This window comes from Symphalangus syndactylus, chromosome 20 (genome assembly GCF_028878055.3).
Source record: "Symphalangus syndactylus isolate Jambi chromosome 20, NHGRI_mSymSyn1-v2.1_pri, whole genome shotgun sequence".
Lineage (NCBI taxonomy): Eukaryota > Metazoa > Chordata > Mammalia > Primates > Hylobatidae > Symphalangus > Symphalangus syndactylus.
Window position 1 is genome coordinate 65,250,367 of NC_072442.2, and position 19,098 is coordinate 65,269,464.

A 19,098-nucleotide genomic window follows, 5' to 3' on the forward strand; every position below is an offset into this window, starting at 1 on the left:
ACCCCCACTGGGAGATGTAGACAGGTTCAATGACCCAGGGAATCTCATTGACGAAGGAAATGGCTCCAGTGATGTGGTACAGCACAGGCACATCCCGAATCTGCTCCCAAGGCATAGGCATGTTCTCCAGGAGTTTGAGGACTGCGTGGGGCATGTACTTTAGGGCACTGGCACATTAGAAAAAGAGAAGGCTATTAGAAATGACAAGGTGTTCTGCTACCTGTCCCATGCAGAGAAGCCACATGTTCATGTTCCACAGTAAATCCTACCTTACAATCCAAACTCCCAAACTTAGCCCACAGGCCCTTCCTAACCAGAAACCCTGCCTCTCCCTCTCCAACTTCACCTTGCGCCACTCTTCTTCAATGTCATAATCCCACAGTGCTGGTATCAGCTCCTCTAAATCAATGGCTATCCCTCTGGAGACAGCTTTGCGGCTGTCTCACATCCTATTCCCTCCGCATCTTCTCATAAATCGTAATAAAGTATTCACCATACTTCACTATCAGCACTTGTCTCATGTCTGTCAGGCCACTCGACTGCACACTGCAGAAAGGCGGAGATTGTTACCCTCTGCTCGCTACTATATCCCCGGCAGCCAGCACAGTTTTCAAAGTATTTTTTGAAATAGCCAAAACTTCCAGTTCATTACATGGTAGACATTTTTGTGTCCAAATAGAACAGGAATCTGCTAAGACATCTGTACCTGTACTCGCCCAGTTTAGAGCCACAGAAAAAACAGGAGTAGGGAAACCTCTGAAATTAAATACCCCAACCACAGAATTCAGGTCCCTGAGGAGTGACAGGCTGCACTATGCCCAGTATCCCACTCTGGGCTTCAACCAGCTCAACCATAGGGACATCTTATTTTTATTTTTATTTTTTTTTTGAGACGGAGTCTCGTACTTTTGCCCAGGCCAGAGTGCAGTGGCGTGATCTCCTGCCTCAGCCTCCCGAGTAGCTGGGACTACAGGCGCCCGCCACCACGCCCGGCTAATTTTTTGTATTTTTTAGTAGAGACGGGGTTTCACCGTGTTAGCCAGGATGGTCTTGATCTCCTGACCTTGTGATCCGCCCACCTCGACCTCCCAAAGTGCTGGGATTACAGGTGTGAGCCACCGCGCCTGGCCAGGGACATTTTATAATACCATCAACAGGACAAATTAAAGCACCAGTCCCAGATAGGGAAGAGAGGGGAAACAGACCGCATAAGTGGAAGATGTAGAAATTATCAGAGACTCCTACCGGTTTTCTTCTTTCTCTTATATCCACCAAAATGAGCTGTCAAAGCACCAATCCAAGACTGTGGGACAGGGAGAAGGGAAAAGGGCCAAATTCCAAATGAATTTATTTCAGGATGTTCCTTACCCCAGGTAAACCCTTTTGTCATGGCGGAACTTCCTGTTGGTCATGTCTCCATGGTCTCGAATGATCTTCCTGACATGTTCTGGGGGCATGTCTTCCTTCTGGGCATCCACAAACCCAAACTTCCGCTTTTCTGCATAGCGCTTGGCCTGCAATTGCTGCCATTTTCGAGCTGCAAAGGCACCTCAGTTTAAAGGTCTGCACACCCTCAGCCTAATCCTTTTCACCTCTTGCCCTAAGGTAAGCTCCTGTCAGTGAGTGTGAAGGAGGAGCAGGCAACCAGCAGGAAGAAGCACCCCTTGCCAATTCCCTTACCATTTTACTCTATTTTTCCCTCCATCACATTTATCACTATCTGACTTTTTTTTTTTTTTTTTTTGAGACGTCGTTTCGCTCTGTCTCCCAGGCTGGAGTGCAATGGTGCGATGTCGGCTCACTGCAACCTCCGCCTCCCGGGTTCAAGCCATTCTCCTGCCTCAGCCTCCCCAGTAGCTGGGATTATAGACACGCGCCACCACACAACTCATTTTTGTATTTTTCGCACAGACGAGGTTTCACTATGTTGGCCAGGCTGGTCTCGAACTCCTGACCTCAGGTGATCCGCCCGCCTCGGCCTCCCAAAGTGCTGGGATTACAAGTGTGAGCCACGGCGCCCGGCCTGACATTTTTATTACAGAGCCTCAAGGTTTTGTTACTGTCTATCTCTCCCGCTGTAATTTAAACCCCGTAAGGACAGGAATTTTGTCTCCATTACTACTGTACCCCCGCTGCATCAGCGCTTGCAAATAATACGGCCTTAAAACGACTTGATGAAAAGTTAAACGGGGATAACAAGGGAGCTGACACCTCAGGAGTTGCCCAAACGGGGAGGGTCCCCACCCGCCTGCGCGCGCGCACACCCGCCCCGCCTCCGGCCCGCGCGCCGCTCCACACCCTCGCCTCACCTTTCTCCTGCAGCTTCTCCTCTGACATGTAGTCCGGTAGCGGGGCTAGAGGGCCAGGCACCGGGTTACCCGGCCCTCGATAAGGAAATACTCCGGCCATATCCGGAGAATCTGGGGAGCGGCGGGACAGAAAAATTCACTAACCACAGGCCCGCGCCCACAAGAAGCGCAGCAGAAAGGCGTCCGGGGACCCCGGCCTGCAGTCCCGCCACGCAGTGCATCCAGCCCCGCCCGGCCTAACCCCTTCGGTCACTCGGCCCGACCCGACCACGCCTCCCGCAGCCCGGCCTTAAACGCCTGCCACGCACCCCACAGCCCCTCACACTGGAGGCCGCTTGTCCCGTAGCGCAATGGCGCCCAGTCTGCGTCCGCTCCGCGTTCCCAGCGCCGGGAAGTGCGCAACCCGAGTTCAGCAGTTGATCCAATCGGCGCCGAGATGCTCAGATGGATTAGTGAGGCGACCAATGAGAGTTGCACACTGCGCCGAGGAGGCGGGCCCATAGGCGGAAAGGCTTTGAACGCAAGGGGGTGTTGTCGGGGTGAAGCCCCGCCTCCTCCATTTCCGAGGCTGTTTCTGGGGCCTCTGACAGACCTCAGCGTGTGATGGGCTCCCGGCGTCGCACTGTGAGAGACCGAAGTCTGCAAGGTTTGAATAAATTTGCCAAGATTGCGCCTTGTACGATGTCTGTTGTCATCAATGTGTACATGCAATGCAGTACTAGATCCAGGACATTTGTTCATGCATTCATTCATTTAACCATCACTGTCTACCAAGGACGAGGGATAAAGCAGGAAAAAAGACAACCAGTAGAGTTTACAGGGGAGCAGAAAGGCAGACAAGAATCAAGACCTTGACCGGGCGCGGTAACTCACGCCTGGAATTGCAGCACTTTGGGAGGCCGAGGCAGGCAGATCACTTAAGGCCAGGAGTTGGAGGCCAGCGTGGCCCACATGGTGAAACCCGGTCTCTACTAAAAATACAAAAATTAGCTGGGCGTGGTGGCGCGCACCTGTAGTCCCAGCTACTCGGGAGGCTGAGGCAAGAGAATCGCTTGAACCCGGGAGGGGGAGGTTGCAGTGAGCCGAGATCGCACCACTGCACTCCAGCCTGGGTGACAGAGCGAGACTCTTGTCTCGGGGAAAAAAAAAAAAGTCTGAAATTCCCACCAAGTTTATTGTGGAGGATGCAGAGGAATTGTAACCCATACAGCCCCGAATCTAGTTGAGAATGTACAAATCAAAGTGAAATAATTAGAAAAAAATTCAAAGGATGTCAATGTGCTTTCAGAACGGTAAAAATTTAAAAACAATTCCTTTTGTTTTTTTGAGACAGGGTCTTACTCTATTGCCCAGACTGGAGTGCAATGGCACGATCTCAATTCACCACAACCTCCACCTCCCAGGCTCAAGCAATTCTCCTGCCTCAGCCTCCAGAGTAGCTGGATTACAGGCATGCGCCACTACTGCCGGCTAATTTTTGTATTCTTAGTAGAGACAGGGTTTCACTATGTTGGCCAGGCTGGTCTCAAACTCCTGACCTTACGAAATCCTTCTGCCTCGTGTGCCTCGGGCCTCCCAAAGTGCTGGGATTACAGACGTGAGCCACCATGCCCCGCCTAAAATCTATTTTTTAATGCAATGGGGAGTTTTGGCAAGGGCTGGGTGTTCTAAAGGTCCCTACAGTCAAAAAAGACAGAGGAGAATTGTTAAAGATTTGATGGAGATGGATGGATGTGAGGATTTCATAAAGCTAAATGGAGAGGAAGGAAAAAAGGTAATCCCAGGTGGTGGACCTACTAGAAAGAGTTAAGAAAGAAGCTGGGCACCGTGACTCATACCAGTAATCCTAGCACATTGGGAGGCAGAGGCGAGAGGACTGGTTAAGCCCATGAGTTTAAGACCAGCCTGGGCAACATACTGAGACCCTCATCTCTACAAATAATAAAAATATTAACCAGGAGGCCGGGCGCGGTGGCTCACGCCTGTAATCCCAGCACTTTGGAAGGCCGAGGCGGGCGGATCACGAGGTCAGGAGATCGAGACCATCCTGACTAACACAGTGAAACCCTGTCTCTACTGAAAATACAAAAAAAAAAAATTAGCCGGGCGCGGTGGCGGGTGCCTGTAATCCCAGCTATTCGGGAGGCTGAGGCAGGAGAATGGCGTGAACCCGGGAGGCAGAGCTTGCAGTGAGCAGACATCGAGCCACTGCACTCCAGCCTGGGTGACAGAGCCAGACTCCATCTCCAAAAAAAAAAAAAAAAAAAAAAAATATTAACCAGGCATAGTGGTACGTGCCTGTAGTCCCAGCTACTCGGGAGGCTGAGGTGGGAGGATCATGATGGCACCACTGCACTCCAGCCTGGGTGACAGAGCGAGGCTAGTTTCAAAGAAAAAAAGTGGGGGTTTTGGTTTCTTTTTTGAGGCAGAGTCTCACTCTGTCACCCAGGCTGGAGTGCAGTGTCAAAATCTCAGCTCAGTGCAACCTCTGCCTCCAGGATTCAAGCTATTCTCCTGCCTCAGCCTCCTGAGTAGCTGGGATTACAGGCATGCGCCACCACACCCGGCTAATTTTGTATTTTTAGTAGAGATGGCATTTCTCCATGTTGGTCAGGCTGGTGTCGAACTCCCGACCTCAGGTGATCAGCCTGCCTCGGCCTCCGAAAGTGCTGGGATTACAGGTGTGAGCCACCGTGCCCAGTCTATTTTTGTATTTTTAATAGAGATGTGTTTTCACCATGTTGGCCAGGATGGTCTCGAACTACTGAGCTCAAGTAATCTGCCCACCTCAGCCTCCCAAATTGCTGGGATTTCAGGCGTGAGCCACTGTGCCAGGCCAAAAGTGTTTAGAAATAGAAACTAACATGGCATGCTCTGAAAATAGGCACCAGATCGATCTGGCTGTGCTAGAAAGTCCAACATCATCATTATCATCTTCCTCATCATCATCATCATGGTAGTGACGTCCTTATCACCTGTGTAAGGTTCACTATGTGCCAGACATTGCTCTAAGCCCTGGTGAAATCCTAATATGGGCTGTAGTTTCATTAAGAGTATTGTGGCCGGGCGCGGTGGCTCACGCCTGTAATCCCAGCACTTTGGGAGGCCGAGTCGGGTGAATCACCTGAGGTCAGGGGTTTGAGACCAGCCTGGCCAAATGGTGAAACCCTATCTCTACTAAAGATACAAAAATTAGCCGAACGTGGTGGCAGGTGCCTATAATCCCAGCTACTTGGGAGGCTGAGTCAGGAGAATTGCTTGAACCTGGGAGGTGGAGGTTGCAGTGAGCTGAGATCGCACCACTGCACTCCAGCCTGAGTGACAAGAGTGAAACTCCATCTCAAAAAAAAAAAAAAAAAAGAAAAAGAAAAAAGAAACACATTATGCAGAGTGATATATTTCTAAAATATATATTTTTTAAAAAGCAGATTTCAACAAAATCCAAGATTCTTCCAGGAACAACAGCAAAACCACTCTCAATGCATTTGAAGAAATAGAGGGCTGTCTTCCTTTCTCTGCCATCGTGGTGTGTTCTTGACTCCGCTTCTCGCCATGTCTTCTCACAAGACTTTCAGGATTAAGCGATTCCTGGCTGAGAAACAAAAGCAAAATCGTCCCATTCCCCAGTGGATTCGGATGAAAACTGGAAATAAAATCAGGTACAACTCCAAAAGGAGACATTGGAGAAGAACCAAGCTGGGTCTGTAAGGAATTGCACATGAGATGGCACACATATTTATGCTGTCTGAAGGTCACGATCATGTTACCGTATCAAGCTGCAAATGTCACCACTATCTGGAGATTTCGACGTGTTTTCCTCTCTGAATCTGTTATGAACACGTTGGTTGGCTGGGTTCAGTAATAAATATGTGAGGCCTTTCGTTTTAAAAAAAAAAAAAAAAAAAAAGAAAAAGAAATAGAGGAGTTCCCGGAAACGTCGGTGTAGAAGCAGAACCCAGAGCTGGTGTGCGCGTGCGCTGTCTGGCGCTGCAGGCGGAGTCACCGACTCTGTGCAGAGAGGATTCGAGGGATGATGGAGTCTGGCTCTGCTGGCCTAGAAGCAGAGTGCACCCTCATGCTCAGTGCTCAGTGGGTGTCTGAACTGAGGGGCAGTTGTCAGTTTGTCTGAGTGGGAAACATCCTGGATTTTGTTACTTGGCAAAGAGTTGGTGTAAACCTACAGCCAGCAGCAGTCTGGAGCCTGGGAGCCTCCTGAAGTCCTGGGTGAAGCCTCTGGTTTTACCAATTGCAGGTCGGCTTGGCTGGGAGAGATGGGTGGCGGGGAAGGGGCAGGAACCTTGAGGAGGAGGGAGAGGAGTCTTTCCTCCTACAGCTTCCCCCTGTCAGCCCCAACCCCAGCCCACACATTGTACCATCTCTCCTGCTGTGACTGGGTTGCCTGAATTTGTGGGAGACCCTTGATTCCATCCCAGAGTGTGCGGGGGACGGAGGTAAGGCGGATATCCTGGGGGAGGAGGGGAATGTGCTCTGGAAATGCCCTTCTGGAACCCTTCAGGGAAAAGGAGACCATCCTTGGAGTGAACGTCTCCTGACACCCCAAGGTTCAAACTTTCTCAAGCTGAGAGATGTTTTTGGTAGCATAATTAACACGGGGTTTTAATTTTCAATATGGAAAAGACATTTCATTTGAGAATGAAAATTACTACAATGAAGTATGTGATTTTAAAAGTGGAGACAGATTGGGGGCTTTGGGGCTGGATGTAAGTATTATATATTTGGCCTCAGGGTGCCCAGAGCAAGACAAAAAGCTTTTCTTCACACACACAAAAGTCTGCATGAGACAGCAAGTCCTGCTGGGCCGCTGCGATCTGGGTGAAAGGGCCTGGCTCTTTTGTTTGTCTTGGCCTCGCAGTAGCCTCTGTGCTGGGATTGTGGCTTCAGCTTAAGCAGAAATAGCAGGTGCTCGATCGATACCATCTTAGCACTCAGCAGTTAGTTGCATACCTCAGTATGTCTCGGTGGGGGAATTTAACAAAATGCCTCAACTGCTTTGGTATGAAGTTTTTTTTTTTCTTTTAACTGTGAATTTTGAAGCTGAAGGGGAAGCTTGTGAGAGAGAAGCATCTGCCAAGACTTCGAGCTTATTTTTATGTCCTCATCCTCTGATGTTCTCCTTCTGAAATGACACGGAGTCAGTCTGGGGGGCAGAGGTGAAGTGGAGACGGAAGGATTTTCCAGGTGACCGGGGCCAAAACCACCAGAACATCCACTCTGCCGCCACTGTCTGGTGAAAGGATTCATGTAAAAATGTTCGAGGTGGAATTATAAAAATAGTAACCATAAGTGTTAATCTTAAATAGCAGAAATAGAAACTTGGCCTTCAGATAACATGGCGATTGATTAGTTCATCTGGCTTGAGGCAAACTGAGGAGTCCGGGCCTAGCAGTGCCCTCTGGGCCGGTTTCTCTGCCCTGGGCCACTCTGTGTGCCAGACTAGCTGGACAGATAGAGACTCTGTGCCCCTGATGGGGCTGGCTGGGGAGAGGTGGGCTGGGGTGTGTGAGGCTTCACCATCCACAGCAGCCCCTGCCCTCCCAGCTGACCCAGGGAGTAACCGCACGCTCTAAGCCACAGTGGTCGGGGCTGGGCGTGGACCGCTGGAGAAGAGAAGATTTGAGGGGGACTGTCCTAGAGGCAGGAGGAGCGGATGTGTTCCAGAATGGGCAGAACTAGGAAACTGAGAAAGATTTTGGCTCAATAGAATCCAGCAACTGCTCCACATGTTGGAGATGTGTAAGCAGAAGCTGGTCGAGCACTTAATGAGGAATGTTGTTGAAAATGATCATTGGAAGAAGTTTAAGATCTCTTTTAGCCTGGAGATTGTACAAATCAGCATTCCACATCTGGAGTTAGCGACCCGCATTAAGCCTGAACAGACATCTTGGTCTGAAAGGAAGTGGTTTGGATTCATGACGCCACGCTCTACACTATGGAGCTGGGAATTCCAGAATTGCTTTGACTCAGATATTAATGGAGAAAGTTATATCCATTAGTGGATAAAGCCATATCTGTTATGGATAAAGCCATATCCAGAACTGCTTTGACTCAGATGTGAATGGATAAAGCCAATTATTGATTTCTATTTGCCTAACCTGCCAGCTTTTGTCCCAGCGGCGAATGGAGAGCCACACGGATGTTTGTCGTCTCCCACGTTTTGGTGATCTGCTGTCTGTGGGTCTCGATGGAATTTGTTGGCAAGACCGTTTTCTGTATTGGATATTCTTCCCAACAGTGTCCACCCCAAAAGGCTTTCAGCCGAAAGGTCTGAGCCTAGGTAGGTTTACCAAGGGAAGCCATGAGTCAAGAAGCATCAGAGTGAAAAGGATCACTTCCTTTATTTTACCCGCAGGGGCTAATGCTCCGAGAGGAATGTGTACTTGGGCAAGGTCATACAGGAAGGTCATATCAGAGCTGTGCAGGCTGGAGTGTCCTGATTCTTGGACCACAGATGTCTCCCTGAGCCATTATTTATTTATTTTTGAAAAGCACAGTTATTCCATCATTTTGAGTCTTTCTTTGTAGTTGGCTTACATTGGGGGGCAGGACTGTTTTCTCAGGTGTCTCATTTGGCAGTCAGCATTGTCCCCTATGTTCCCTATGACTAGCTGAAAATTCAAGTGTGCCCATAGGGGTGCACAAAACCACACCCACACCCACACCCCCACACACATACCCACACCCCATTAAACCCATGGGTCTATCAGGACATCTTAAAACTCCGTGATTGGCCGGGCGCGGTGGCTCACGCTTGTAATCCCAGCACTTTGGGAGGCCGAGGCAGGCAGATCACGAGGTCAGGAGATCGAGACCACGGTGAAACCCTGTCTCTACTAAAAAAAAAAAATACAAAAAAATTAGCCGGGCGTGGTGGCGGGCGCCTGTAGTCCCAGCTACTCGGAGAGGCTGAGGCAGGAGAATGGCGTGAACCTGGGAGGCGGAGCTTGCAGTGAGCCGAGATTGCGCTACTGCACTCCAGCCTGGGCGACAGAGCGAGACTCTGTCTCAAAAAAAAAAGAAAAAAAAGAAAAAAACAGACAACCCCATCAAAAAGCAGGCAAAGGATATGAACAGACACTTCTCAAAAGAAGACATTTATGTGGCCAACAAACGTGAAAAAAAGCTCATCATCACTGGTCATTAGAGAAATGCAAATCAAAACCACAGTGAGATACCATCTCACGCCAGTCAGAATGGTGATTATTAAAAAGTCAGGAAACAACAGATGCTGGCGAGGCTGTGGAGAAATAGGAACACTTTTACACTGTTGGTGGGAATGCAAACTAGTTCAACCATTGCGGAAGACAGTATGGCGATTCCTCAAAGATCCAGAAGCAGAAATACCATTTGACCCAGCAATCCCATTACTGAGTATACACCCAAAGGAATGTAAATCATTCTACTATAAAGACACATGCACACATGTTTATTGCAGCACTATTTACAATAGCAAAGACATGGAACCAACCCAAATGCCCATCAATGAAAGACTGGATAAAGAAAATATGGCATATCTACACCATGGACTACTACATAGCCATAAAAAGGAAAGAGATCATGCCCTTTGCAGGAACATGGATGAAGCTGGAAGCCATCATCCTCAGCAAACTAACACAGGAACAGAAAACCAAACACCACATGTTCTCACTCATAAGTGGAGTTGAACATTGAGAACATATGGACACAGAGAGGGGAACAACAAACACCAGGGCCTGTTGGGGGGTAGGGGGTGAGGGGAGGGAACTTAGAGGATGGATCAATAGGTGCAGCAAAACACCATGGCACACGTATACCTATGTAACAAACCTGCATGTTCTGTACCCGTATCCCCCCCCTTTTCTTGGAAGAAATAAAAAAATAAGAGGGCTCTATCCATCATGGCTGTTGGCTGTCAAATTATTTTGAGTGAATAGAAACCCATGGTTCCACCTGGAGAACAGAGGGTATAAATCCCTCCTGTCCACCACACAGGATTTTCAGGAGGAGGCACTGACAGAATGGATAGGAAAGAGCTGACGTTGTTACTATCATTATTACCGATCAGCCTAACTCATAGGTATATGCAGTTCTTCATTCCTTTGAGTTATTTCATAAGGATGGCTGTTCTCAACTTGAACGCCAAGTCTTGAATGCTTGTCTTGATGGGTTGTGGAACTTGCAACCGATTTGTTAATAAGTGAAATACTGCATTTGGTGAATTATTTACTTAATTCAGATGATTCCCAGAATAACTTCCTTCACTGGGATGTATCTTGTTGAGTGGCAACAAAACAAGGATTGTACGTGATTCCCATCCTAGCTTAATAGGCGTTAGTCCAAAACCCAGGAATGTGCCATCCGTGGGGATGTTTTGGGTGGATGGGTAGAAAAAGGGTGGAAACCCTTGTCATAGGATATATTTCTGGGAAGGAGATGCCTAGGTCAATAGGTTTCAACATTTTTATGGTTCTTGATACTGTGAAAAATTACCTCCCCAAAGGATTCCATCAATGTGTTCAGCCTTTGAGATTGTATGCTACACCGTTTACAGAGCTCTTTCGGTCATGTTGGTTATTGTTTTGTAGGTTTGGTGAGTGTCGTACCCCAGTTTAACAGGTAGGGAGATCGAGACTTGGAGACAGACGGAATGACATGTGAAGTTCACAATCCTTTTTCCTGGCCGGAGGATCCAGGTTCTCTGAAGCTTAGTAAGTCTAGTATCGAGAACTACCATTTTTCTCACTGCACCAGCACCCCCTCTGACAGTAACAGCAAAGTTCTGCAGAAAGGATTCAGTCCAACTCAAAAAATGTATCTCACCTGCTATGTGTGAAGATTTAGAACCAATTCAACGACAATTGAACATGAAGTACGGGCAATGACAGATGATACAAATATAAGAATTTCTTCCACTTAAGATGGTGGTAGGAGGGGAGAGGGACGTGAATATTTATAAAGTTCCGTGCACTTTACATACATGTCTGATTTAATGTTTATAGCAACCCTTGTTACTGTCCAGCTGTTCTCTTTCATTGGTTTTGTTTTATTTTTTAAAACCATCATATTTTGTTATTTCAAAACCATCATACTTCTTAAACCTGTGACCCCACCGCTTCCGTATCAATAGCTGTTGTTGGTTTTATCCCATTTTACAGTGAAAATGGAAGCCGTAGGTTGGAAACACCTTCAACTTCTGACCACCAAACCAGTGAATTTATTTGCACCCACATTCCTAAGTTTGGTTGCCTTCCCCTTCCTCCCTCCCTCCCTCCGTCCCTCCCCTCCCTCCCTCCCTCCCTCCCCTCCCTCCCTCCCCTCCCTTCCTCCCTCCCTCCCTCACTCCCCCCCTCCCCTCGCTTCCTCCCTCCCTCCCTCCCTCCCTCCCCTCCCTTCCTCCTTCCCTCCAGGGTTGCCTGTTGAATGTTGTTAGGAATCTAAGTACTGAAGGGAAACTGCCTGGGTTTGAATTTTGTTCTGTCCCTTGCACCCTGCCTGGCTTCAAATCCTAGCTCTGCTTATTCAGTTCTTTTAAGGGGATGATATTTGAGCAAATGTATTAGCTTCTGTTTTCCCAAGTAAATGGACACAATAGTTGCTACCTTGTGAAAGAGTCATGTAATTGACCAGCATTTACCAAGTAGCATCAGTGTTCAGTTTCAGTCATTGGTGATTCTGCAGTTGGACTGTGAGGGGGTGTTGGGGTGGGGGGTGGTGTGTGTGTGTAGCACTTCATTGCGTGGAGAAAGGAAAAGATACTTTTGATAACTGACAGGCAGCTTTTCTCTGCTTTCGTGTCAAAAGGGAAGAAGGGAGTTTGGAGAGGGAAAGGAATTCTCTGTAACACTAAGCTCTCTTCCACAAAAACAGAGGTACAGAATATGTAATAATTTACAGAATTTCTAGACTTCAAGGATCTGATTTTTTTTAATTTACTTTTAATTTTTCAGGTTGAGACTGAGCTAAAGTTAATCTGCGGCGACGTTCTGGATATACTGGACAAACACCTCATTCCAGCAGCTACCACTGGCAAGTCCAAGGTTTTCTATTACGAAATGTAGGTTCTATACTAACAATTAACAAGTGTACTTCAATACATTTAAACATTCTCAGGAATAATTGGCTTTGTTTCTTTTTTTTCTTAGGCATTTAATATTATTTTCCTTATTAAATATAACCAAAAATCCCACAGAAATTAACAAGAGGAGGAGCCTCTAAATATCAACAAAATTATCACTTGATAGACTAGAATTAAACAAGCAAATGATTCTAAGAAATGGCACAAGTGTATTCATCATAAAATAAAATTTCTACATGAAACATTCAGCCATTCCAGACCATTTCCGTCTGTGCAGACTCATCTTTTCCTGTGTTTTGCAAAGCCCAGCTAGAGCAAGCAAGTTCTTCCCAATAGGTTTTTCCCATCTCTGGTTGCTTGGCTGGCTGGGCTTCCCCTACAAACCCCCTTCCTTTCCCCTAGGCAGGGCCCAGTGTCCCCATCCTGAGGAGTCGAGCTCATGAGGGCATCTGACCAGGAGTAGCTATTCCTGGTGCTATTGTCATTGTCCTGTTTGATGTGTGAACATGGCTGCTGGCTCTACAGAGATTTGGCAGGTAGCAAGGAGGTTTCTTTTCAAACCTTCCTTTGGAAGTCAGACTTGGTGAGGATCTTATGCCCACTTTTTCCTAGCTCTGTGGTGTCAGGCATAGTCTCAGTTTCTGCAAATTGGGGTTAAGAATTCATACCTCACAGCAGTCTTTTGATAAATAAATAAGATCTTAAGTGTCAATTATTCCACTAGAAATTGTACAATTACTTTGGTCTTCATCCTGGAGGTCCACTGACAAGCCTCATGCAAACCTGTGGCCCTGTTCATAAAGTGTTTTGTTTTTTTTTCTTTTTTTTTTTGAGACGGAATCTCGCTCTGTCGCCCAGGCTGGAGTGCAGTGGCGCAATCTCGGTTCACTGCAAGCTCCGCCTCCCGGGTTCACGCCATTCTCCTGCCTCAGCCTCTCCGAGTAGCTGGGACTGCAGGCGCCCGCCACCACGCCCGGCTAATGGTTTGTATTTTTTAGTAGAGACGGGGTTTCACCATGGTCTCAATCTCCTGACCTTGTGATCCGCCCGCCTCGGCCTCCCAAAGTGCTGGGATTACAAGCGTGAGCCACCACGCCCGGCCTTCTTAATTTTTTTTTAAGAGAGAAAGTCTCACTCTGTCACCCAGGCTGGAGTGCAGTGGTGCAATCATGGCTCACTGCTTCCTGGAACTCATGGGCTCCAGCAATCCTCCTGCCTCAGCCTCCTGACTAGGTGGGACTATAGGCACACGCCACCGTGCCTGGCTAATTTCTTTGACTTTTCTCTAGAGACAGGGTCCACCCATGTTTCCCAGGCTGGTCTGACTTCTAGACTCAAGTGAACCTGAACCTCCCGCCTCGACCTCTCAAATTGCTGGGATTACAGGTGTGAGCCACCACACCCAGCCTTAATTTCTTATGTGCCATGCTACTACAAAACGTCATTATTAGGGGCAGCAGGATGGAAGGTGTAGGAGGACGCTGTAGTGCCTTTACAATATTTCTTTTTTTTTTTTTTTTTTGAGACAGAGTCTCGCTCTGTCGCCCAGGCTGGAGTGCAGTGGCGCAATCTCGTCTCACTGCAAGCTCCGCCTCCCGGGTTCACGCCATTCTCCTGCCTCAGCCTCTCTGAGTAGCTGGGACTACAGGCACCCCCCACCACGCCCGGCTAATTTTTTTGTATTTTTAGTAGAGACGGGGTTTCACCGTGGTCTTGATCTCTTGACCTCGTGATCCGCCCGCCTCAGCCTCCCAAAGTGCTGGGATTACAAGCGTGAGCCACCGCGCCCGGCACACCCGGCTAATTTTTTGTATTTTTAGTAGAGACGGGGTTTCACCGTGGTCTCGATCTCCTGACCTCGTGATCCGCCCGCCTCAGCCTCCCAAAGTGCTGGGATTACAAGCGTGAGCCACCGCGCCCGGCACACCCGGCTAATTTTTTGTATTTTTAGTAGAGACGGGGTTTCACTGAGGTCTCGATCTCCTGACCTCGTGATCCACCCGCCTCGGCCTCCCAAAGTGCTGGGATTACAAGCATGAGCCACCACGCCCGGCCTGCCTTTACAATATTGCTGTATATCTAAAATCATTTCAACAGGAAACATTGATTTCCAGACGTGAAGGTGGTTCTCCTTCCATGAGTTTAAAGTACAAAGGCAGGCTCATGGTGTCATCAAAACCTTCACGTTTTGAAATAAATGTTTCCTGTTGAAATGATTTTAGATATACAGAAATATTGTAAAGGCACTACAGCGTCCTCCTGCACCTTCCATCCAACTTCCCCTCATAATGACTTTTTTAAATTTTATTTTTATTTTATTTATTTATTTATTTTTGCACACAAAACAATAAACATTTTCTAAAACTACATACTAACAAAAAGATGCATATCAAACATATTAGGAAGGTTGCACATGGGAAGACGGGGAATAGAAATGGGGGGTGGGAATTAAAGAAAATAAATGAGAGAGGGACTTTGTATGGATCAATGATAATAACTCAATCCTCTATTTGACAAAGAAGAAGGAGAAGGAAGAGGAAGAAAAAGAAAGTGGGATAAAGGATTAGAAAGGGAGGAAAATAGAAAAAATTAGAGTATGACTCCAGGGTAGACCTGTTTTGTTGTCGCTTGGTTCGTTGGTTGGTTTGACAGTTGTGTTTTTCATATGTTTCGCCATGTTGGCCAGGCTGGTCTCGAGCTCCTAGCCTCAAGTGATCAACCCGCCTCAGCCTCCCAGAGTACTGGGACTACAGGCGTGAGCCACCACATCCAGCCCCCACATTGCTTCTGGCCTCTGTGGTAGACCTCCCAGACGGGGAGGCTGGGCAGAGGCGCTCCCCACATCCCAGACGGGGCGGCCAGGCAGAGGTGCTCCTCACTTCCCAGACGGGGCGGCCGGGCAGAGGCGCTCCTCACTTCCCAGATGGGGCGGCTGCGCAGAGGCGCTCCTCACTTCCCAGACGGGGCGGCCGGGCAGAGGTGCTCCTCACTTCTTCACAGACGGGGCGGCCGGGCATAGACGCTCCTCACTTCCTAGATGGGGTGGCGGCCGGGCAGAGGGGCTCCTCACTTCCCAGACGGGGCGGCCAGGCAGAGACGCTCCTCACTTCCTAGACGGGGTGGCGGCCCGGCAGAGGGGCTCCTCACTTCCTAGACGGGGTGGTGGCCCGGCAGAGACGCTCCTCACTTCCTAGACGGGGTGGCGGCCCGGCAGAGGCGCTCCTCACTTCTTCAACAGACGGGGCGGCCGGGCATAGACGCTCCTCACTTCCTAGATGGGGTGGCGGCCCAGCAGAGGGGCTCTTCACTTCCCAGACGGGGCGGCCGGGCAGAGGTGCTCCTCACTTCCCAGATGGGGCGGCCGGGCAGAGGTGCTCCTCACTTCCTAGACGGGGGGGCGGCCGGACAGAGGTGCTCCTCACTTCCCAGATGGGGCGGCCGGGCAGAGGTGCTCCTCACTTCCTAGACGGGGGGGCGGCCGGGCAGAGGGGCTCCTCACTTACCAGACGGGGTGGCGGCCGGGCAGATGCTGCAATCCCAGCACCCTGGGAGGCCAAGGCAGGCGGCTGGGAGGCGGAGGCTGCAGCGAGCCAAGACCACGTCACCGCACTCCAGCCCGGGCCACACCGAGCCTCCTTCTGCAGTCCCAGCACCTCGGGAGGCCGAGGCGGGCAGAGCAGTGGAGGTCAGGAGCTGGAGACCAGCCTGGCCGACATGGCGAAACGGCGCCTCCAGCCAAAGGAGAAAAAGCAGGGAGGGGTGGTGGCGCGCGGCGGCAATCCCAGGCAGCGCGCAGGCCAGGGCAGGAGAATCACGGGAGCCGGACGCAGGGAGTCTGCAGCGAGCCCAGTTTACTCCAGCCGGGGCCACAGAGGGAGGCAGGGAGGGAGGGAAGGAAGGACGGAAGGGAGGGAGGAAGGAAAGGAGGGAAGGAGGGAGGGGAAGGAAGCCCTAATGACGTTTTGTAGTAGCATGGCACATAAGAAATTCAGGCCGGGTGTGGTGGCTCACACCTGTAATCCCAGCAATTTGAGAGGTCGAGGCGGGAGGTTCAGGTTCACTTGAGTCTAGAAGTCTGAGACCAGCCTGGGAAACACGGGTGGACCCTGTCTCTAGAGAAAAGTCCAAGAAATTAGCCAGGCACGGTGGCGTGTGCCTATAGTCCCACCTAGTCAGGAGGCTGAGGCAGGAGGATTGCTGGAGCCCATGAGTTCCAGGAAGCAGTGAGCCATGATTGCACCACTGCACTCCAGCCTGGGTGACAGAGTGAGACTTTATCTCTTAAAAAAAAATTGAGAGATGTAACATGAGTACAATCCTATTAACTAAATAATAAGGCCCTGAGGTGGGAGTGCACTGCTCCTCGTCCCTAGCTGCGAAGGAGGTGTCCTGGTCGGAATCAGTGCTGGGTGCACTGCAGGGCCCGGAAGTCCATGCCCACATTGTTCAGTTCGGCGAGAGCCAATCTCACTCCCTCGGCAGAGTGTTCAGCCTGCCAGCAGGTGGCCAGCTGGTCCTCCTGGGATATGGCACGGACCCAGCAGCTCTGTTCGAAATCATAATGGGGGAACCAAGGGCCCCCTACATCCAGGTCCATCGGGAGACGAGGCATGGAGTTCCACTGCAGGAATCTCCAGGAACCCTGAGGTCCTCCCTGAGCCAGGGCCGGGCTGGGCACACCCTGAGTGCCCACAGGGTAGCTGTCTTCCCGGACAGCCCCACCAGGACAGGGTGTGGAAGAATGAGGTGCCCGTGGCGGGAAAGCTGACCAAATGGGCCGCTGGAACCGGGCTGGTGGGCCTGGAGGGGCCTGCCTGTCCCCCTTGCAGAAGGTCTTCCCGCCACGTGAAGCCAGCACAGGCCCGGGTGCCGAGGACCCTTGCTCGGCTTTGGCTGAAAGGAAAGCAGATGTGGTCAGCGTCTCCAGGGAGCCCATGCAGGCCTTTCCGGGCTGGGCCCCACCTGCCTGCGTCTCTGTAGTCCTCGGGGTCTCCGTGTGGCCCCCGTGGCCTGACACTGAGGACAAGCCTGTAGTCTGCTGATCCCAGAGGGAGGGGTATGCGCTCCCTGGCATGGGGAAGCTGTCGTGGCATGGCGGGTGGCTCCTGGGACTGCCCCCAGGGTTGGGACTGGCTGTGGGTTTCCTTCCACACACATTCGTCCAAGGGCTGTTGGGCCTGGGATACGGCCCCCAGTCAGAACTCAGGTGGGAGGGTCCTTGGAAGTCACCCAGCCCCTTGCCACCTCACATGGGGACCCGTCTCTGCAGTGGGTTTTTGGGCCCGGACGTGGGTCACCCTCTGCCCTCCTGGGCTGCCCAGTCCATGCCAGGACTGACTGTTCCCACATCGGGCTGAATTCTTGGCTCTGGCTCTGGGCCCGGAGTCCCGCCTGTGCCCTCTCCCTGAATGCTCTGGGGGTCAGGGGCCCCCAATTCCCTTGTCTCCCTGGCTCAAGGCTTGTTGTCCTGGCAACCTTGGAGGAGCGTGCAGGAGTGAGGGGCCTCTGCTGCTCTCTGAGGCTGTGGGTGCTGGCAGGGAGAGGCGGGGTCTCCCACAAATGGGTCTGGCTCCTCTAGTAACTTTGAGGGCCCTGTGAGGGGGAGAGCCAGACACCGTGGAAAGTGGGGGGGGGCTCGAGGGAGGGTCTTGCCCACATCCCCCTCCTGCGTACACAACACTTCCAGTACACAGGCACTGAGTGCCTGCCCTGAGGACCGGTGGGCCTCCTGTACTTTCTTAGAGTCCAGGAGGAAGAGGAGGAAGAAAAGGTGAAGAGGAAGGCCCAGGTAGTAGGGTTGCAGGTCCCGGGCCCTCCCCCACTGTTGACTGCCCCAGAGGGTGACATGGGAGGGGACACGGCACTGGAGCCCACCTGAGGGTGGCAGGTCCGCTTGCTTCCTCCCTCGTTTGTTCACAGAGGCCCTGACGTGCTTGAGCACCGTGTCATCATCCCTGGCCCAGTGACGGCAGAACTGGCTCCGAAAGCACGCCCACAGGCCAGAACTGGATGTCTCCTTGAGGCGCTCTAGGGACAGGGTGGACATCAGGCCAGAAGAGTTCCCTGGGAGGGGGCCAGCCCATACCCCGTGGCCACTTCAGCCTCTCACTGGGTGGTGCTGGATCCTTTTGTGGCCACCCCCGGGGTCCAGATGTGCACAGGAGGCTGTGACTGGGGGGCGATCTGGACAGGGAAGTGCCCGCCACACTCCTGACTTTCATCTGGGTCATGTGGCGGATGGGCTCGCTGTCACAGTGCCCTTCCCGGCCCACCTGGCCAGACCTCCCTCTGAGCCAGAACAGGGGATCGTGAGGACAGTGTGAGGAAGCTGCCTTCGGGCCAGTCGGGGTCTGACCCCGGGGCTCCCCAGGCCCCATTAGGCACACGTAGACTTACTCTTCTGCACCTCGAACGCAATGGTGGTCATGGGCATCCGTGCTTGTTTTCCTTGTAGCAGGTACACGTCCCACAGGCGCAGGGTCAGCCCGAGAGAGATCTGTGGAGACAGCAGGCGTGGGAGAACCTGGCCCTTCCAGGCTGGGACTGGTGGCTCGAGATGTGCCCATTGGGGTTTCAGTCCCCAGAGTCAGTGGCCTTCCCCATGAGCGTCGCCTGGGCCCTCCAGGACGCTGGATCAGGCAAGGTCTTGCAGCTCCTCATGGGGGGCACTCATATGAGTGGAGATGTGGCTCCTGGAGAGAGGGGCCTGCCCAGCGC

General features: G+C 51.1%; 2 protein-coding genes and 1 pseudogene across 12 annotated transcripts in view; 1 reads left to right on the plus strand and 2 right to left on the minus strand.

Annotated features, from left to right (window-relative positions):
* Positions 1-2,810, minus strand: part of LOC134735283 (pre-mRNA-processing-splicing factor 8-like) — a 35,240-nt pseudogene extending 32,430 nt beyond the window's left edge.
* An 11-nt stretch (positions 2,811-2,821) lies between these two features.
* Positions 2,822-12,629, plus strand: LOC134735296 (large ribosomal subunit protein eL39-like). Of its 10 annotated transcripts, XR_010118342.1 has the most exons (5): positions 2,822-2,955; positions 5,738-6,561; positions 10,892-11,014; positions 12,254-12,360; positions 12,449-12,629. XR_010118342.1 is itself a non-coding variant. In XM_063629775.1 (2 exons), the coding sequence occupies exon 2, from the start codon at positions 5,862-5,864 to the stop codon at positions 6,015-6,017; it is 156 nt and encodes a 51-aa protein (XP_063485845.1). In that variant the 5' UTR covers positions 2,895-2,955; positions 5,738-5,861; the 3' UTR covers positions 6,018-6,226. The 10 variants fall into 10 exon arrangements, 1 of the variants encoding a protein (XP_063485845.1); XR_010118337.1 differs by having other exon boundaries at positions 5,738-6,760; positions 7,365-11,014; positions 12,254-12,629; XR_010118335.1 differs by having other exon boundaries at positions 5,738-6,760; positions 12,254-12,629.
* A 1,131-nt stretch (positions 12,630-13,760) lies between these two features.
* Positions 13,761-19,098, minus strand: part of LOC134735285 (TBC1 domain family member 3G-like) — a 35,826-nt gene continuing 30,488 nt past the window's right edge. Inside the window, exons 16-19 of one of the 2 annotated variants that reach the window (XM_063629664.1) lie at positions 18,778-18,877; positions 18,256-18,408; positions 16,836-17,274; positions 13,761-16,795 (exon numbers count right to left, since the gene is read on the minus strand). In XM_063629664.1, the coding sequence (XP_063485734.1) occupies positions 16,663-16,795; positions 16,836-17,274; positions 18,256-18,408; positions 18,778-18,877 (825 nt within the window). In that variant the 3' untranslated portion in view covers positions 13,761-16,662. Of the gene's footprint in view, positions 17,275-18,255; positions 18,409-18,777; positions 18,878-19,098 lie in introns of both variants that reach the window. The other variant, XM_063629663.1, reaches the window with a different exon arrangement.

What these genes read in the sequence shown, in the direction of transcription:
- LOC134735296 (XM_063629775.1), top strand. Translation starts at nt 5,862, where the DNA reads ATGTCTTCTCACAAGACTTTCAGGATTAAGCGATTCCTGGCTGAGAAA.